A 20,527-nucleotide genomic window follows, 5' to 3' on the forward strand; every position below is an offset into this window, starting at 1 on the left:
CGGTGGCATGTCGCATAAGAGAATGTTTCTACGAGAAGCGAGAAAATAATTAAGTATGAAAGTATAATCGATTCGTGGCTAACAAATTTGTTCGTTGTTGATAAGAAAGGTTGCTTCTGGGAATAGAAATGGACACCAATGTCTTCTACGTTTTTAAACCCTTTGCACTCGAGAGAGGCCCTTCAGTCGCCATTTGATAAAATTTATCCCCACAGGGGTTTGTTAGGGGTTTATATAACAACTTTTACAATTTCTCGCATCCTTTCTGGTATCGCTAACAGTGGAATTGAAATATTCTTCATCCCTCTTATTACGCGTTTACTAAGCTAATAATAATGACGGAAATGTTTAAATTTAATTGAAAAATAGAAAAGGAAGGAAAGGATGTTTCAACACGATATCTAAAGCTATTAGTGCCTCTAATCTACTAATAGCTACTTAATAACTGGAACCCACTATAATTACAGGAAGGTTTTATCTTCTAATACGAGTAGCAATAGGCCAATGAAAATAAAAACGAATAAATTTCTTATAAAATAACTGTATATCACGACACAATGTATAGTAACTCCCTGTAGTCCTCACAGGGATTTCTTAGGGGTTTGTATAGTAATTTCTATAATTTTTCGCATCCATCCTGGTGTTGCTGATAGTGGGATTGAAATATTCTTCATACCTATTTATTACGCGTTTACTAAGCTAATAATAATGACGGAAATGTTTAAATTTAATTGAAAAATAGAAAAGGAAGGAAAGGATGTTTCAACACGATATCTAAAGCTATTAGTGCCTCTAATCCGCTAATAGCTACTTAATAACTGGAACCGACTATAATTACAGGAAAATAAAAATTCTTCTCGCAGCTCTTGCGCATCCACTAAATCAAACACTCGTAAACTAGCCGAAACATCGGAACGAGAAACTCGATCTTCCAATAAATGCATTACCACTATACGATCTACTTGTTCATCTTACCAATTCGGCGGCGTTTGCGAAATTTGTACGAGTCGTTTCATATGCCGCTAATTAGCTATTTTCTTAAGCAAAGCTGACCAATAATCGTGGCCGGGAATAAGAGATCAGACCAGCTAACGAGAAGCGCCATTCGCGTGCGTTGGGTAACTCGCAAATGTTAATTATCCATGACTAAGAACTGGCTGTGGAAATCTATAAAAAGGTCGAAATACACGCTGGATCCGACAGTTCGGTTCCTCGGCTCGACGAGCATATTATTAAGGACTTTAACGTAGCGTGCAATCACCGCCGGTGAAATTAATTTTAATCACGGCTAAGCGTGACAGGCATGGATGCACGAAAATTATTACTTGTGGCGGCCCATTCTACTTCGTTCTTCACATGAGCTTCTGTGCATCACGGTGGCATGTCGCATAAGAGAATGTTTCTACGAGAAGCGAGAAAATAATTAAGTATGAAAGTATAATCGATTCGTGGCTAACAAATTTGTTCGTTGTTGATAAGAAAGGTTGCTTCTGGGAATAGAAATGGACACCAATGTCTTCTACGTTTTTAAACCCTTTGCACTCGAGAGAGGCCCTTCAGTCGCCATTTGATAAAATTTTGAAGCTCGATATTAATTAATATATCAAATTTAAAATAATGTAACATTGCGTGAAATATCGAAATTAAATAATTCTACGTATTAATTATTATACGATTTCTTATTTGCTGCTTACAAAATATCGTCAGCCTTATAGCAGAAAATTTTTCAATTCGTATCCTTTTTTAGCCAAAAAATTGTCGAGCGCAAAGGGTTAATAGTTAAGATATTAGCATATTTAGGTAAAAATATTTAAATAATCAAAACAACTCGTAGTAAACTATTTTAAACAAAAATGGTTGACACTCTCTAGACAATTCTTCTCTCTCTCACTCTTATTAATCGTTACATACCCATATTTCTTCAGTTCTCATATAACTGTTAATAAATGATAAATAATCAATCAATGCTGATAAATAATCAAAGCAACTCGCAGTAAACAATTTTAAACAAAAATGGTTGACACTTTCTAGACAATTCTTCTCTCTCTCTCTCTCACTCTTATTAATCGTTACATACCCATGTTTCCTCTTTGACAGTTCTCACATAACTGTTTTATTCTGGTACATTCTTCTAAATATTTTTTCGAAAAAATCATCATTCATGCTAGAAAATTATCATTTATGCTAGACTGCACTCGCACATATATTTATATCATCGCAAATGAGTTTCATTTATTCAACCTCTTCGCATTTGCACATATAACACCAACACTCACAGCTTCTTCTGTCAACGATTGCTCGCTATATGAGGATCATTGGCAATCAATTTGACATTTTTTGAAATACCGTCGATAATAGAAGAAGTTGAGGAATGGTCGAAGGACCTTTAATTTCGATTAATCGAATATATCTATAATAATTGACGATACCAATATTTACTTCTTTCGACGATTCGAGTATGTAATTTATTTGCATATGTTATCAACTCTTCTCCCTAGAAGAAGCTTGATAACTCGATTAATTGTCAGACGTTTGTTGATCAGTTACGATCATGATATATCGCAATTTCGTTCGTGGAATTGAGGCTTGGACGTGGACAATAATGGACGTGTTGAGTAATAGGCTGTAATTATTTGCATTCGGTGTAAGATAAGTAGGTTAAGCAAGAATGATTAGGGACATTCATAACTCTTTTTAACATTTTACATAATAATTTTATGCTTTCATCTGTTGAACAATTTGAAATTCAGAAAATTCAGAAATTATTCCTGGACCCAACTTTCATTATATTTTAGTTTAGATCATAACTTGGTATGACAGAGTTAAATATTTAAGAATTCTTTTTGATAGACATCTACATATGCCAGGTACTCTACCGAGTTCAAGAAACTCATGGTTGCAACATCTGTCCTCATTATCACCCTCACGTTCCTATTTTTCGAATCCTTGGAGACTAGTTCTCATTTTTTGAACAAGAACCAAATATTCTTTGCACCAAAGGAATGAAATTTTGATCGTAATAATAGAGTAAAGGAGCGAATTAAATTAGAATTATGTAATTAAGCAATGAATATAGTGTTAAAAGTAATTACCAAATAAATTACTCTTGGTAATACAATAGTGTATATCGTATCTAGGAAAATTAATAAAAATTTCTGCATTTATTCGATATCTCGTGTTATTAAATAATTACGTTGAGAATATTTTTTCCATAGATTCGCAAGGTTGTAGTCCTTAGCATGTTCGATGTACACGTTAATGATGTTGCATGATTATGTTCGAGTAATTAGCTCGAGGAAGAGTGATTAAAAGAGAGATTTTTACACCTTTGAATTTTGGTTTTATTACGTGTTATGTTCTACCGCGATTACACCTGCACGAGACTCGTTGACAGCGAAGGTATAAGCGATCGATTATACCATGTGACACGTCATCGTAACTTGACAAGGGACAACGTTATTTTCCATCGTGTCATCGATCTACTCGTGATTAGATCTTCTGTCCATTTTTCTTTTTTTTCTTTTTTTTCGTTAATAGACGTTCTTTCAGTTATCTGTCTACTAATTGGCTGTTTGTAGGCTAATTATCGTTGACTTTATTCAGTTACTTCCTTCAAGATGATTTAGAACATTTTATCTTTCTCTTGCATAAGGATCCTTGCTATAATTCTTAATCAGTTCAGTCATAATGATCCAGGCACTGATTACGTATGAATGAAACATGTGCTCGCGTTTAATTTTATGCATGCTTTTGTGAAATTCTATATTTAGAAAATTGTAATATTTCTAACACTTAAAATCAAGAGCTTAAATCAATCTTCGCGTTCATTATTATGGAATCCTTTGCTTTTTCGCGATAGAAGAATATTATAATCGACGAATAAAAAGTAGATAATTTCAAAAATTGCAGATGATTTAAAAAATTCCGTCGAGGTTTAATGCAAATGCAATCCAGCACTTGCTATTTATATTACAGCAAGTGCAGTAAATTTGTTTTTCAAATAAAATAAAATAAAATAAAATTGACTGTAAAATATCGCGTTAAATTATTTAAAAATTATTTTAATTATTTAAAATTATTTTTATTATTAATTTCAATGTTATAATTGTAAGGAATATTTAAAACGTACTTTAACGAGAATGAAAGGCAGTAGTTGTCCTTTGTTTTGCAGTTTTGTGTCCAATAAAAATTATACTTAGTATGACACACTGGTGATGCTCACTAACTACTGATATCTGCTATGGTTATGTCACTTTAAGTTATGTTTTATTTAAAATCGATCGAGTTATCAGGTTCTTGATTATCTTCATCATCACTACATTTATCTCACGAATTAATTTATGTTCTTCTACTATTATTAACTCGATATCCATGTACTTAATTTACAAGTTAGCAATTCGAGTATCGTATATGTCTAATTCGAGCGATTCAGATACCCCTTCACATGAATCATAGAAACAGACACGCTCCAATTTTTTCCAGGTTAGAAATCAATCCTTTATTATTCCATACTGTATCTTTGGTCGTTAATTAATCATTATAGATTTTAAATTAAATCGATTTTTTTTCTAAATTTTGTCGATTTTAATTTTCAAATTAAGGCGAGAGAATGCCAATTATCACAGTATTTGGTTGCGATACAAATCGGTAATAACGTAATAATTACCGACACTATTTTGGGATAAAAAGTAACGAACTCTAATTTAAATCAATTATTACGAAAACAGAAATGGAATTGATACAAAATTCGGAAATTAGGGCTTTCTCGGATCGAGCGATTTATCACGGAGAAATTAAAGTTCACGTAGTCGAAAGTGCAGATAAACCGGAAGTCCAGATGATCATCATTCTACCACACCTTCAGCGCTAAGTACCAAGTTCGTTTCAACGGAACGTCATATTCAATGGAACTTTGAAGCACTCCGAAACTACACCTACCGAACACGTTATCATCGTCCAACTCTAAGTGCCAGTCCCTTTCAAACGAAAACAAAACTCGAAATTTACAGCGACCGTTTCGAAGCAAGCCACGAAATTTGCACGAACCATTTCCGAAGGGTGCAACCAAAATTTTACGAGCCACTTCAAAACCAGCCATCAAATCTCCATAAATCATTTCCTAACTAACTATCGGATTTCGACTCATCGCTCATTGTTAAACGAGCGACGTACCTCTTTGGAAATAAATTACCAAATCTCTGACAAATATTTTTAGAAGATTTGAAATGCCAGGAATTCTTGAAAGGGTCACGAAATTTTCAAGAAAAATTTCGAAAAAGATTATATCATGTTTCATCAACAATTTCAAGACGAATTATTACACTTTTACCAAAGATTTTAAAAGGAATCACCAATTTTCTTCAGCAACTATCAAATTTTGATCGTCATCACTCTACCACATCGTACAATCATGTTCCACCAAAGATTTCAAGACAAACTACTAGCTTTTGCTAAAGATTTTAAAATGGATTACTAATTTTCTTCAACCACTTCAACTACGAAAATCTTGCAAAGCACAAAAGGAATAACGAAAGGAATAACACATCGTTTGTCAAAAAGCATTTTTCCTTAACAACTATGAAATTTCGATCCATCACTCGTACTCGTCGTACGACAAACCATTTCGAAAATAAATTACCAAATTTTCTTCAAATATTATAAAATCATGTTCCATCATGTTCCACTGACAATTTCAAGACGAACAACTAGCTCTTGTCAAAGATTTTAAAATGGATCACCAATTTTCTTCCACAACTATGAAATCTCGACTCATCCTCCTTGTACGATAAACCTTTTCGAAAATAAATTATCAAATTTTCATCAAACATTATAGAAGATACGATAAATTCTTTTCTTTTCAAAAGGAAGTGTCGATAGAGTCACAAAATCCTCACGAAAAGTTTCAAAAAAATTTCAACCACGTTCTTCAAGACAATTTCAAGACGAACTACAATCTTCTGCCAAAGATTTTTAAAATCGATCCTCAATTTTCCTCAACCACTTCAACTACGAAAATCTTGCAAAGCACAAAAGGACTAACAAAAGGAATTACACATCGTTTGTCAAAAAGCATTTTTCCTTAACAACTATGAAATTTCGACCCATCACTCGTACTCGTCGTACGACCAACGTTTTCAAAAATAAATTACCAAATTTTCTTCAAATATTATAAAATCATGTTCCATCATGTTCCACTGACAATTTCAAGACGAACAACTAGCTCTTGTCAAAGATTTTAAAATGGATCACCAATTTTCTTCCACAACTATGAAATCTCGACTCATCCTCCTTGTACGATAAACCTTTTCGAAAATAAATTATCAAATTTTCATCAAACATTATAGAAGATACGATAAATTCTTTTCTTTTCAAAAGGAAGTGTCGATAGAGTCACAAAATCCTCACGAAAAGTTTCAAAAAAATTTCAACCACGTTCTTCAAGACAATTTCAAGACGAACTACAATCTTCTGCCAAAGATTTTTAAAATCGATCCTCAATTTTCCTCAACCACTTCAACTACGAAAATCTTGCAAAGCACAAAAGGACTAACAAAAGGAATTACACATCGTTTGTCAAAAAGCATTTTTCCTTAACAACTATGAAATTTCGACCCATCACTCGTACTCGTCGTACGACCAACGTTTTCAAAAATAAATTACCAAATTTTCTTCAAATATTATAAAATCATGTTCCATCATGTTCCACTGACAATTTCAAGACGAACAACTAGCTCTTGTCAAAGATTTTAAAATGGATCACCAATTTTCTTCAACCACTTCAACTACGAAAATCTTGCAAAGCTCGAAAGGAAGAAGAAAAGGAATTACACATCGTTTGTGAAAAAGCGTTGGAAAGAAAATCAGCGACTGAGCCTCATCCGCGGCCGAAACTTCCTGAGAAAAAGTTGGAAAAAAAAGGGAATGGAGGCAGGAAGTTGATCGAAAACTGTGCAGTCTGCCGGATCTCTCTCGTGGCAGGCAAGTTCGGGGTCGAGCACCTTTTTGCACCGGCGATCTTCCAGGAAAGTGGCGCCTTTCTCGTGGCGAAAGAGGTCGGTGGGGAGGGCGACGGCGGCGGCACGGCGAATGTGGAGTAGAATCGCATTACGAGCGGGCTGAGTAACGGAGCGGGCGCGGAGCAGAGCGTATCGCGTGTCGTCTCCTCGTTGACGAGCAGTGTTCTCGCGCGGAATATTCCTGCTAGTCAGTCGCGTGCTGACCAGCCAGCCGACCGTGCGTACCGCTCCAACCCTTCTCTCACCGGGTCGCACTCTCACCTGTCTCCGTTTCGTCATCCGTCACTGAAAGTCCCCTGGAAAACTCGCATGACACATCTCCACGCTGTCCACGTGACAAATCCGCGCGTTACGCCGCGAGAATCTGCACCCGAGATCGACCCGATCTCCAGTCTCACCTACCACCTACCGGAGATACCGTATAAGCCACCACGTATCCAACAGTGAAGACCAGTCTGAATGGACTAGTTGATCGAGCATGAACAGTTAACGAGGGCGAGGAAACGTTCTCGCTTGGGAACGCGTGTGCGAACAGATCGATCGAATCAGGGCTGGTAGGGTGGCGTTGAGAGTTGCCAGTGATCGATTGGAACGATAACGCGGCGTGGATCCGGCTAACCGGTCGAAAGGAAGAACGTACATGAGCCCGATCGACGCTCCTTCCCGCTTCATGAGTCGCGTTCGACCGTCTCGGATCTGAGGATCCGATCGACGTCGAAGGGCCCGCGCATTGTTCCCGATTGATCTTCGCCCGGGTGGAGAGAAGAAGAAGAGGAACGATGCTGAACGACAACGCGTGGAAGCACAGGCGGCTGCTTGTCCCGAAGAGGTGAGTTTTCACCTGATCCTCCTTTTAATCCGTGTACTCGAGGTGTCTTCGTTCCACGTTTGCTTTCGGGTTTCTACGATCCTTTGTAGGATTGCGTCTTGTCAGGGTGTGCTGTGTCTTGGAAATTTTGGCTCGGAATCTCGGATATTTTCGGGATTTTTGACGTTTCGGGAATTTCAGTTATTTTTTAGGTTTTTTCACGTTTTCGGGGTCTCGGGTATTTTGGGAAATCTTGGGTACGTTTGACACCCCGTTCCGATCCCAAGAAAAGTTTGTGATCTGACAATTTTTTAAACCCGTATACTCCCAGTGTTCATGTAGCAGTTTAGGATCTTGAATATTTTGGGAAATCCTAGATACTTTTGACATTTCGTCCAGATCCCAAGAAAAATTACCGATCTGATATTTTTTAAAATCTGTTCACCCTGTGTTTATAATACAATTCCGGATTTCAGATATTTTGGGAAATCCTGGAAATTTTTTAAATTCCGTCCCGATCCCAAGAAAAATTTCCAATCTGACATTTTTCGAAACCTGTGTACTCCTAGTGTCTATGTAACAGTCCAGAATCTCGAATATTTTGGGGAATCCAAGACATTTGTGACACCCCGTTCTGATCCCAAGAAAAATTCCCGATCCGACATTTTTTGAAATCTGTTCACCCCTGGTGTTTATAATACAGTTCGGGATTTCGGATATTTTGGGAAAGCCTGGAAATTTTTTAAATTCCGCCCTGATCCCAAGAAAAATTCCCTATTTGATATTTTTTAAATCTCGTGCACTTCTATTGTCTATAATACAGTCGAGAAAATTTTTGAAATCCCGTGCCGATCCCAAGAAAAATTCCCTATTTGATATTTTTTGAATCTCATACGCTCCTAGTGTCATCATGGCACATTTTGGGGTTGGAAGAACAGTTGATAGAGAGACGAGAGAGCATTTGGTGGGAAACGGGAAGATTGGTGGTAGCTTTTGTGTTGACTCGACTGTTTGTTATCTAGATTGAGGATGTTGGGTATGTTTGTTCAGGGATTTTGAAGTTTTTGTTTGGTTATGAAGAGTAGATAGGATTTCATTGTTATTTGGTGTTGTTTCAGTGCCTGTGGTATATCGTTGGATTTTGATGAGGGGTTGTTAGTTGTACTTCCTAATTATTTATCGTTATTATAGTATTAAAATTTGGGTATCAGTTGTTGATGTACTTAAACAGAAATTTCAACGAAATATCGTCATATGGTTAAATCTGTTTAAAGCAACCTCTTCAATTTACCACAACATATGGCGTCAATTGTACGACTTCCTGTGTTTTATTGTTGAAACGGTAACCATGATTACTCTCAAGTGGTTCGGTTCAACTGTTTGTTGCTCCAGACGTCTAGTATGTCACTGTTCGTTTACCAGTAGATCGACAATGGTTATCCATGCGATAAGTTCATTTGGAAGATATTTTCTCGTTATTTATAGGAGAATTAACGAGCTCGAAGCTAAAAGCTAGAAAAATCTATATCATATACCACAGACTCCGCTAATGTGCCATAGAAACGACTGCAGTCATTTTGTTAATCGGACATACTTTGTCATACTTTTCTCTTCACCAGAGAATGGCTTATTTTCGCCTTCGAGAAATGCCTTTCGTCGTTTATCAAAATGGAAAAATTTCACGGTCTGTGGAGGTAAATTTAATAAATCTTTGCTTTAATTTTTAATTTCTGAAAAAATAAAATTTATTTCGTTTTGTTAAAATTCGTCTGAAAAATTAGGTAATTCCGCGAAATTATTCTTCTTCATTTTTACTTCCTATAAAATATTCCTTCGTACTCTACTCTTTCCTCGCAAAAAGATCAGAAGTGAAATACGACGCAATATAGCAGCAATTAAAATAATAATTACAATACCAATTACAATACTATACCAAAAAATTTCAATATCTACAGAAAATAAACAGTCGCAGAATGACAAACAAGGAAGCCAAAAATTTCATTTATCAAATCAAAGAAATCGGAATAAGATAGCTTTCCTGCATATCATTCTTCAGTCACCTATTAACCCTTTGCACTCGAGAGGTGACCTTTAGTCACCATTTCATAAAATTTGGAAGATCGATATTAATTAATATATCAAATTTAATGTAATGTAACAGTGTGCGTGGTATCGAAATCAAATAATTCTACAATTCTATTATTATACAATTCTTTATTTACTGCCCAAAAACGTATTGTCAGTTTTTTAGCAGAGAATCTTTGAATTTCTACTCTTCTCTAGCCAAAAAATCGTCGAGTGCAAAGGGTTAAACACCCTAACCGATCCGTAACAGATTCCTGCAGCCCCGCGTAGCCGATCTTCCATCCCAACTCGTCAGCGGAGTATCGGCAACGGTAACAGCCCTGCAATTATGACAAATCGTTATTAGGTGATGCAATCAGGCAATAACCCATTGAATATTTATCTTTGCGGCATCCCGTTGCGTTCGTACGCGTTTCAATTGAACCCTATCAGAAACGAAGCGAGAAAACGGCTGATGAATCGGCGCTGGTCCCTGCACAAAGCGTGAGAGCCGGGATCTCGTGTCTGAAATCGATTTATCAGACGGCATTCGACGCGTTAAAATGCTTAACCCCGGAATTCCGACGGGTTCAGCAAACGAATACGGACTCCTGTTAATAGATACGTGTCCCTTTTGCTATTACTTTGCTTGGACGCGCTGGATTTATAGTCGGAGGCCTCGCTGTTTCTTTTCTACGGTAGCCGGTGAATTATTAACAACTCGGATGGCTCTTCGCCGTGTACGCTATCTCGAAGGGTCTCTCGTGGCTAACGGGCGGGATCGATTTAATAGAGGGAGAAAAAACGTCCAGGTGATATCGGTTCTTATCGAAAGGTTGATTGAGGTTCATTCGATTCCATGATTTTTCTTGTCGAGCATCGCCACGCTCAGGCCTTATGGGAATGTCGGTTTTACGATGTTTGTGCCTGTGGATGTGTTTAGGGGCGCAGTAGTCGATTAGCGTGAGAGGAGCGATGTTCGATACTCGTTTTCCGTTAGGTTTCGATTTTGTAACGTTGACCTCGACTTCTTCTTCTCGAGCCAGGCGTTTGTCTTGTCTTTTGGTGGCATGGGGAGAAATCGTTTCTGAATCTTCGATGAATGGGAAGTGGTGATGAAGATATTTGACTTGCGTTGGTCATGGTGACGGTGAAGTAGAGTGACCATTTTTCTAATAAATAGTCATGATCACAATCGGTAGATGTTATTTAATATTAGTTGTTAGGACATAAGGGGGAGAGGATCTAAGAGGATACAATATGGAGTAGTAAAAAGTATTTAATTTTCAACATACATGTAGAATCCGAAATCTCTTACAGTTAGTCAATTATAGATATATAGTAATGATATATCAACCCTCAAATTGAGGATCGAATTATTTTACAATTACTATACTAGAATAAAATATGAATACTACCAAAGTACTGTAATTAAATATATAATTGTAGGATTATAATAAAAATAATTGTATATTTAATTATAGTATTTTGGAAGATTCAAATATGTTTATTTAATTAAAGTAGGATCAGGTTAATTTTCCAATGGAAATAGAAACTGTGTTAACACAAAATTTTTCTATTTCCAAATGTTTCAAGTTTTATTGTAACGTTCCTGAAATTCTAAACTCTAATTTTTCTCCTCCAGTTCCATACGACTCTAAAAAATTCAACAGTAGACTGATATTAAATCCATTCCTCAAGATATATCTATCCATCTACCTAATCGATACATCTTCTTACAGTTAACACTAAAAATTTCCATTTCTAAATATTCCTAATTGTATCATAACGTCCTCAAAATTCTAAGTTCCAATTTTTTCTCTCCCAGTTTTCCATAATTTGTAAAAATTTAACGTTAGATCGTCGTTAAATCCGTTTCTCAGGATACACCGTCTATCTATCCTATTTATCCCCCAAAAAAGAAAAATTTTGGGAAAATCGACGCGTTTAGTATAGTCGGTGAAGGATGCAACCGGAAGCGACTCGAGGCGAGCCATCTTCCCACGATGTCGTCCACGGCTTTACGCGAAAAGCTTCATCCATTACACGATGGATTCGCGTAGAATAATTACCCCGAACCACTGTTCGAAAAGTTTCATCGAAGAGGAAAGACGGATCGAGGCATTCCTAAATGACGTTTAGATGCATCACCCGGCTGAGCACGGACGGTGTAATGGATTAAAGGTTATCCAACAAGGTCCGTGCAACTGCGCCGAACAAATCGATCCATCACGTTGATTGGACATCGGAATAATGCGAATTGTTGGGGAATCGTGAACGGTCGATTCGTTTGTGCATTTCAGCCCTTTGTAGATCCGCGATTATTTTCTTCCGCGGACGGGACACCATGACAACTTGATCTCGTTGTCGACGTCCAACCTTCCTGAATGGTACCTGGGATATCCGAAGCGCCGTTCCGTATTATTCATCCCGTGGACGTTCCAATGAAGGGAAATGTTAACTCTTTAATAGCTGTTCCTTCGACAGATACTTTTTATCCGTGCAATTGGAGACGTCTGTGAAGGTGAACAGGATATAATCTGGCTTTACCAGAGAATACGTAGGAATACGACTAGAGTGTATTAGAAAGTGGAGAATTTTTAGATCGGTAGATTACTAGATTATTGGTCAATTTACTGTTTTTATTAGAAAAATTTGTTGTTCTTCGTTTCTTTTTAGTTGGAAGAAATGTAACGTGAAATTTTCTGTCAACGAGGTCAGTCAGAAAAATTTTGGTACAATCTGTTTTTAGTAGAAAATAAGCAGACATGACACTATAGCGTATTAGAAAATAGATAATTTTTAAATGGGTAGATTACTAAATCATTGGCCAATTTACTGTTTTTATTAGAAAAATTTGTTGTCCTTCGTTTCTTTTTAGTTGGAAGAAATGTAACGTGAAATTTTCTGTCAACGAGGTCAGTCAGAAAAATTTTGGTACAATCTGTTTTTAGTAGAAAATAAGCAGACATGACACTATAGCGTATTAGAAAATAGATAATTTTTAAATGGGTAGATTACTAAATCATTGGTCAATTTACTGTTTTTATTAGAAAAATTTGTTGTCCTTCGTTTCTTTTTAGTTGGAAGAAATGTAACGTGAAATTTTCTGTCAGCAAGATCAGTTCGAAAAATTTAGGTAGAATCTGGTATTGGTAGAAAATAAATAGATATGGCACTATAGTGTATTAGAAAATAGACAATTTTCAGATGAGTAGATTACTAGATTATCGGTCAATTTACTTTTTTCTTGGAGAAATTTGTTGTCCTATATTTCTTTTTGGTTGGAAGAAATGTAACGTGAAATTTTCTATCAATTAGATTAATTAGAAAAATTTAGGTATAATCTGTTTTTAGTAAAAAATAAATAGAAATGACACTCTAGTGTATTAGAAAATAGCAAATTTTTAGATGGATAAATTATTATATTATTGGTAAATTTGTTTTCTTTCCTTTAGGGGGAGGGGGGTGAAGCATGAAATTGTCTATCAAATGGGTTAATTAGGAAAATTTGTCTCTTTTCATTTAAGATAAAAGTTAGATGTAAAATTCAGAATTTTCCATAAATTTAGGGATCTGGAACGAAGAGAGTTGTTAAAAGTCGACTTGTAAGATCGGAAATTACTGTCCTTTGGAATTATGAAATTCTATCTACGTAATACTAGAATAAAATTTAAGAGGTAGTAAAATGTCACGCGATATTAAATATTTTATCCTCGGTTTTCGAATTCTAATTTACTTAATGCGATGGAAAAACCAATTACTCAGCGTGGAACCGCAAAACGAGGCAAAGGTGAAGAAAGTATCACCTTTCGAATTCGACGCAAACAAGCCTACAAATTAAACGCTAAATGGCTAGTTTAGTGTCATAAAAGAGTATGGCATCATTGGTCAAAAGTCCTCGACATTCTTCCTCGACCAAATTTCTTCATCGATCTTTGGTTTATTCATGCGAATTGCCTGTGGCATCATAGCAGTATAAACACTTCTTTTTACAAAGACAATCTCTTTTTTCAACAAGTATAATAACCTTCTATTACCAACATTAATAACAAAATTGCAGAATATCTTCATTAATTAAATTTCACAATATCCTTTAACAATTTCATGAAACAAAATTTTCTGAAATAAAATGTAAAGAAGCATAAAGTATCACACCATGAATTTCTTTGTAAATCTATTACCAATAATAAAAATAAAAAATTTCGTGCTAATAAATTAAAATTATATAAATAATAATAAATAATAATAAAGAATCATCGTACTATCTAATAATTACGCGAAATTAAATTCATTTATTAAAACAAGGAATAAAAATAATATATTCTCACGTCGCTAGTTTCTTGATAAGATAATGTGGTGTTCTAATATTCGGATGTATTGTCTGTCAAACTTGAATGGATTTATAACAAACCGTCTGGGATGTTTGGAACAATCGAGTTTCGCGAGAGTCGTTTCACTTGTCGTTGGAATTGTCAGTCTCGTTTAAAACGTTTAGCCTGTCTGGCTGTGTCTCACGAAAGAACTACCGTTTTCCGTAATTGCCTTTGGAACGTCCACTTCTAGCCACTTTCAATTAGACAGATTAAGTTAATTGCTTTCAAAACAGTGCTATTAAGCTTCAATCACCGCTAAGATTTATCACGTTAAACATCTATCGATTCGTCTTTGCCACTTTTTGTAAACGCAGAATTTTCCACCGATCCGAGAAACGAATAAAGCGATCAAAGCGAAGTGGAATGGTGACTTTTGAAACGATTAGCCGTCTGCTGTCTACGTTCTTCCGGCAAATTGGGTTAATTGCGCGCTTTTTCGTTCCACGAAACGTTCTAGGATCTGAAATGTATTTCTCGGGTAACTGTTGATTCCTATTATCCTCGAATATTTTACCTTGAAAACACGGAATGCTTCGTGCAGGTGTTAGGAACGCAGGAAATTAATTATCTTTACAGGAAAAAATATTGGTAATTAATTTAAGAATATTAAAAAATATTTCATATAAGAATAAAATATTTAATATTAATGGGAAAGTTTTCGAAAATATTTTGTGCAAGATGTACAAGCATAGGAAATTAATAATTTCCCTCAAAAAATATTCATAACTAGTAAAAATATGTTTAGGAATATTTTTTATATGAAATATAAAATACGACATAGGAAATTGATAATTTTTCTAAAATATAAAATTTATTATTAATAATATATAATACAAATTTTATATAAATTGTAATTACTGATAACAAAATAATTAAAAGTATTTTAAAAAAGCTTACAAAGTATAAGCATGCAAGATTTATAGGAAAAGCAGCAGATCAGTTTAATTTTTGGCTGCTTTACTATAGGAGAACAAAAGTTCAGTAATTCTGACAAAAATCTGAAAAATCCTCGTTAAATTAAAAATTTCACAAAAACCCAACTCTAACACATCATAAAACCATGGTTTCTTACCCAATAATTTACCCACCAATAATCCCAATAAATATACAAATTTTTATCCAAAACAATCTCTTCGACTTCGCAATTTTAGTACATATCATTATATTATATACAATATTATATATATTCCACCAATTCCATAATTTCATTATATACCATTATACACATACTTACTCACATATTTATATCCACTACCTACATATTACATTCATCATCAGCCAAAAAATTTCATAATTTTATTAAATATCATTATACACATACTCACTCACATACATCAACTACACACATTACATTTATCGTCAACCAACCAATTTCATAATTTTATTATATACCATTATACACATACTTACTCACATATATACATCTACTACATACATATTACATTTATCATGAAGGAAAAAATTTCCCCATAAATGCTCACCATTCTTACAACGAAATCCATTCGAATAACCCCATTTCCACCGACCCCTATCATCCTTATCGCCCAACACCTGAAACCTTCCCGCCCAATCACCCATCCATGACGGAGACCCCAAGAACTCACAAGACTCGGCCAAGAAACGAAAGAATCGAGCCGTGATAAAAGTAACGGATTAGACTGCGTTTTCGTATCTTCTTCGATGCCCGGGGTGAACGACCATGTCTAAGGAGAGCAGAGCCACGTTTCTTATTAACCTAGCCATTTACGAGAATCGAAAGTCGTGTGTGGCGTATCGGTATCACGCGGGGTAATGGCTCCCAAAGGCAGCAATGTTACGGGGCCATTATTACCGCGAACTCTCACTCGCTCGGCGAACGTGACGTGTCTGTACTTTCGATCGGGACCGATTCGTTCCAACGACATTGACCATTCGCGTGTGTTTCGCCGGGTACCATTTTCCAACCTGTCACGATCGCTGGCTAAGTGCTTTCGCGTTAAATCATCCAACGACCCGCGATCTTCTCTCGCCTCGTTTGCATCTTGGCACGAGCCCGTTCTAGTCTCCTTTTGCGCCCCGTTGTCATTAGAGAGTCAGGCCCGACTGGAAAAATCGCGAGAAATTATAGATCCACTGCCTCCGAATTTCGAAAATTATAGAAAATTATCTGGCAACGAAGAAGCTTCTCGGATTAAACTATTATAATAGGGGAAAATAGGTATTTATGCGAAGACAGGTAACACGTTCGAGATTGGTGATAAGAATTCCTGTTTGTAGGAAGCAACGTATTCCAATTATCGTATTACTGATTATTTTTCTGACGAGTATATGTGTAATATCTGGTATTATGCTCTTGTTCCATCATTGAAATACTTTCTTCGTATCTTCGATGCACACCGATTTGCATATGAGTACCCTAGTTGTATATATAGAATGATCAGTTATGTTAATTTTGGTAATAACCGTGGTTATTTTTGTACTCGCGTTATATTCCTTATTTTCATCTATATTTCACAGACTAGGGAGTTTATGCTTGGTAAATAAACAAATAATGCCGTAATATATTAATATATTGTAGAAACGATTTGGATGATGGTATATATATTTGTTTAATAATAAATTAACAGTGATAGAGTATGTGAGTAACTTATCACAACGCTCAACCTACACTTCTGCAGCAACTCTCCTATTACAACTCACAATTGTTAATCCGTAATATATTAATATATTGTAGAAACGATTTGGATGATGGTGTATATATTTGTTTAATAATAAATTAACAGTGATAGAGTATGTGAGTAACTTATCACAACGCTTAACCTACACTTCTGCAGCAACTCTCCTATTACAACTCACAATTATTAGCAACAACAACTCTGGTAACTGACTTCGACAACTCTCAACTCGACAACTACGCTATTGTAGTATTTGGTACATATTTGGTCATGTTGGGGAAAATATAAGAGAAGGAAAAAAGTGATTAGTATACAGTTCTTTTGGAGACAGTTCTTAATACACAGTTATGTAGGATTGGAATAAGTACGGCCCTGAAAGAATGTCAAGTGTGTCTGGGCTTAGAATGAAAGTGACCGTGTGCAAGATTATTGACTGCAAAGAATATTTATGGTAGAGTCGAGTGAAAGTTTAGAGATGCGTCCAGAGTGGTTGAAGTACTAGGCCCACCGAGGTTACGCGGGAAAGGAGCATGATTGGGAAAGAAAACCAGGGTATGGATGACAGGATGAATGGTTTAAATAAGGGTGCAAGGACGCAGGCGAGGCAGTCTCCGTCAGTCTTCAGTCTCCAGGAGTCTTTTGGCAGGCTTGAAGAGAGTGCCAGTATGTAAGTAAGAAGACCAAGTCGAGCGTGCCTGTAGCGAATCTCTCTTGTTTCATAGCCGTCAGTCTACGTACAGGCGTATTTTATTCTATTAAGAAGTAAATAACGCTATTTTAACCAATCCACCCAACGCGATCCTACAGTTATTGGAAGACAGTTCGTTGGACACAGTTCGTTGTACGCAGTCTTTGGTGCAGTTCTTAGTAGACAGTCTTAGTTGTGAGCAGTTAGTTGTTGCAGGCTGAGTTGTCATTGCGTTGTTAAGTTGAGCGTAGTCTTAAGTTGGGAATCGATATAGATTCGTATAAAGAGACGATTCCTGTGTTTCATCATCACTCACACATTGCTAATTTATTATTAACCGTTTGAGTCCCAAGCAGCGCGATCGCGCTCTTCAGTCGAAGTGGCCCGCTCAACTTTGCTGATGCACGTACGTCACATAGCACCAACAAGCGCTATCGCGACGATTGGGATTTATCGACATAAAATTAAACAAGCGCTTTGGCGCCGTTTGGACTTCTTCGCACTCGATTAAGGCAAGCGTTATCGCGCTGTTCGGGATTTTTCGACCGACTTCTTCCAAAAGCCCTTGGGACTCAAACGGTTAATAAATAATTCTATATACCTCCTCCAATCCTATCTCTACAGTATTGACAACTCTGCTCTCTTCGACAACTCTTTAATCCACAACTCTTCCATGACTTAGAACGTCCTTGTTCTTTTATATTTGTAGAGTCACACAGTCTCTACTTGCTGGAGAGTACCTCGGAATACTCAAATTCATTGCAGTCTGTATTTTCTATTCGATTCTCAATAACGCGTAACTCTCGCAATCACCACTCTCGGTCTCAACTCTCTCAAGGACTACCACAAATCTCTAATGACTCCCTCGAAACTCTTCTCTATCTTCCAGAGCGGGCCCTTTTAAGCCCGTCTAGAAGGCAAGAGCCTCCCCCGAAGGAGGAGAAAGCTCCCTCCACGTAACGCTCTGGGGTGGAAGGGATTCCTCCTTCAGGTTAGGCTCTCCGAAGTGTCACCCTCGCGGGGACCCTTCCCGAGAGGTGCCCACGGACGCGTCACTCCCGGTTTACAATGGGGAAAACCGGGGCTGAGCGAGGCTACCTCATATGGCCTGGTCCCAACTTCCCCAGGCTCGTCTGGCCGCCAGACGCTAACGGGACCTCTAGCCTGGGGAAGTCAAAAAAAATCCTACATATTCTTCTTTGCACTATGCACACCCTGCACTCGTTTTCCAATGCCTGCCCCAGCATGATCAAGTATAGTTATGCTATGGGCCTAATTTATTATTAATAAATAATTCTATATACCACCTCCAATCCCATCTCTACAGTATTGACAATTCTGCTCTCTTCGACAAGTCTTTAATCCACAACTCTTCCATGACTTAAAACGTCCTTGTTCTTTTATATTCTTCTTTCTACCATGCACTGCACTCGTTTTCTAATGCCTCAATGCCAACATGATCAAATATGGTTGTGCTAAGGGCCTGACGTACAGCCCAGGGTTTTTCCGACTGATCTGGCCTTCGAACCCTGGGTGACTTTTGTAGTAGTAAAATTAAATAGTGAAGTAAACTCTTCATTTCAGTAGGGGCGATCTGCTATTCCTTTGCGTTATAACTCTTTTAACAACTTCTGTGAAGCTACGTGTACATGCAGTGGAAAACTTGAGATACTACGATATCATCACGCAAAAGGGTTTGTTGTAGCCAATATTACATGGTAATTAAAATCATCCTACGATAAATTTTGGGAATATATTATTTTACGTGTTTTATAGTACTATAATGTAAAATTGAGAATACGTCTTATGTCTCGAATCTTACTTTAAGAACATGTCGAGTACGAATTTCGATTCTATAGGAGCGTTTTCTCTTCTCTCATACGTTTTTGTGGCTGACGTCGAAACTTTTTTAAGACACTGAAAGGAAGTCTTTGCGTAGCTCACCTTTGACATTATCGTGACGATAAAAAATTGAACAATTAAAATTTCGCTGAATCAGAGTGACAGTCCGGGTACGTCTGGTCTAAGTGGACAATGAGTTTGCGTCACAGACGAAGAAGTGGGGTTCCGGAAGACCCACGTGATCGATCTGAGCATGACTTTTGTCAGTGGATGGAGAGGAAGATTATTTTAAAACGTCGGTTTATCGCATTATTCGTTGATTCGAGCAGAAAACGCGACTGTCAAGTTTAATCGGGGTAATCGAGCAATGTATTACTAAATAACGCATTGGTTTATATTTAGTATCATTAGTTATGTAATGGCGACCGCGATCAGAGGCATTGGATTACTTATTTATCTAGTTCTTACATCCACGTCTATCCGAAGGCTATACCTCAGCTGTTAAGAGCAATTTATCTTGTTTCAATAGATGTTACAATCGCGATTACGCAATGTATTTTCTATAAATTATAGGAGTAAATAGGTACAAATGTGGTTAGACATAATTGATAATTTGGGCCGTTTACTGCACAAATCAATTAACTCCACTTTTTGAAAAATCTTAAATTTAAGTGTCGAAGCACTTGGTATAGTCATAACTTTTTATATTTAAGATTTTAATAAATTTAAGATTTAAATTATATTTCAGAGTTTTATTTAAAATTTCAGTGTCAAAGCACTTGGTATAATCATAACTTTTTATATTCAAGATTTTTCAAAAAGTGGAGTTAATTGATTTGTGTAGTGAACGGCTCATTTAAAACAAAAGCTTGTCGAGATTCTATAGTATAATTTATTTACAGATATAATATAATAATATGTATATTGAATATTATATCGGCACTCGTTATTTTATATTCGTTATAATATAAACATTAAATTGTACTAATGAATATCAATTTGCAATATTTTATGCAATATATGTATATAAATATTTATAAATAATAGATATCTATTTTCAGATATAATATATAATATTT

At 36.3% G+C, this 20,527-nt stretch overlaps 1 protein-coding gene across 1 annotated transcript in view; it reads left to right on the forward strand.

The window, feature by feature from the left end:
* Window positions 1–7,085: 7,085 nt before the first annotated feature.
* LOC108548585 (heparan sulfate 2-O-sulfotransferase pipe-like) overlaps window positions 7,086–20,527 on the forward strand; it is a 102,642-nt gene continuing 89,200 nt past the window's right edge. Inside the window, exon 1 of the mRNA XM_017901598.1 lies at window positions 7,086–7,845. Coding sequence (XP_017757087.1) covers window positions 7,796–7,845 — 50 coding nt within the window. The 5' untranslated portion in view covers window positions 7,086–7,795. The remainder of the gene's footprint in view (window positions 7,846–20,527) is intronic.

Source organism: Eufriesea mexicana, unplaced genomic scaffold (genome assembly GCF_001483705.2).
Source record: "Eufriesea mexicana isolate 0111107269 unplaced genomic scaffold, ASM148370v2 scaffold1741, whole genome shotgun sequence".
Taxonomy (NCBI): Eukaryota; Metazoa; Arthropoda; class Insecta; order Hymenoptera; family Apidae; genus Eufriesea; species Eufriesea mexicana.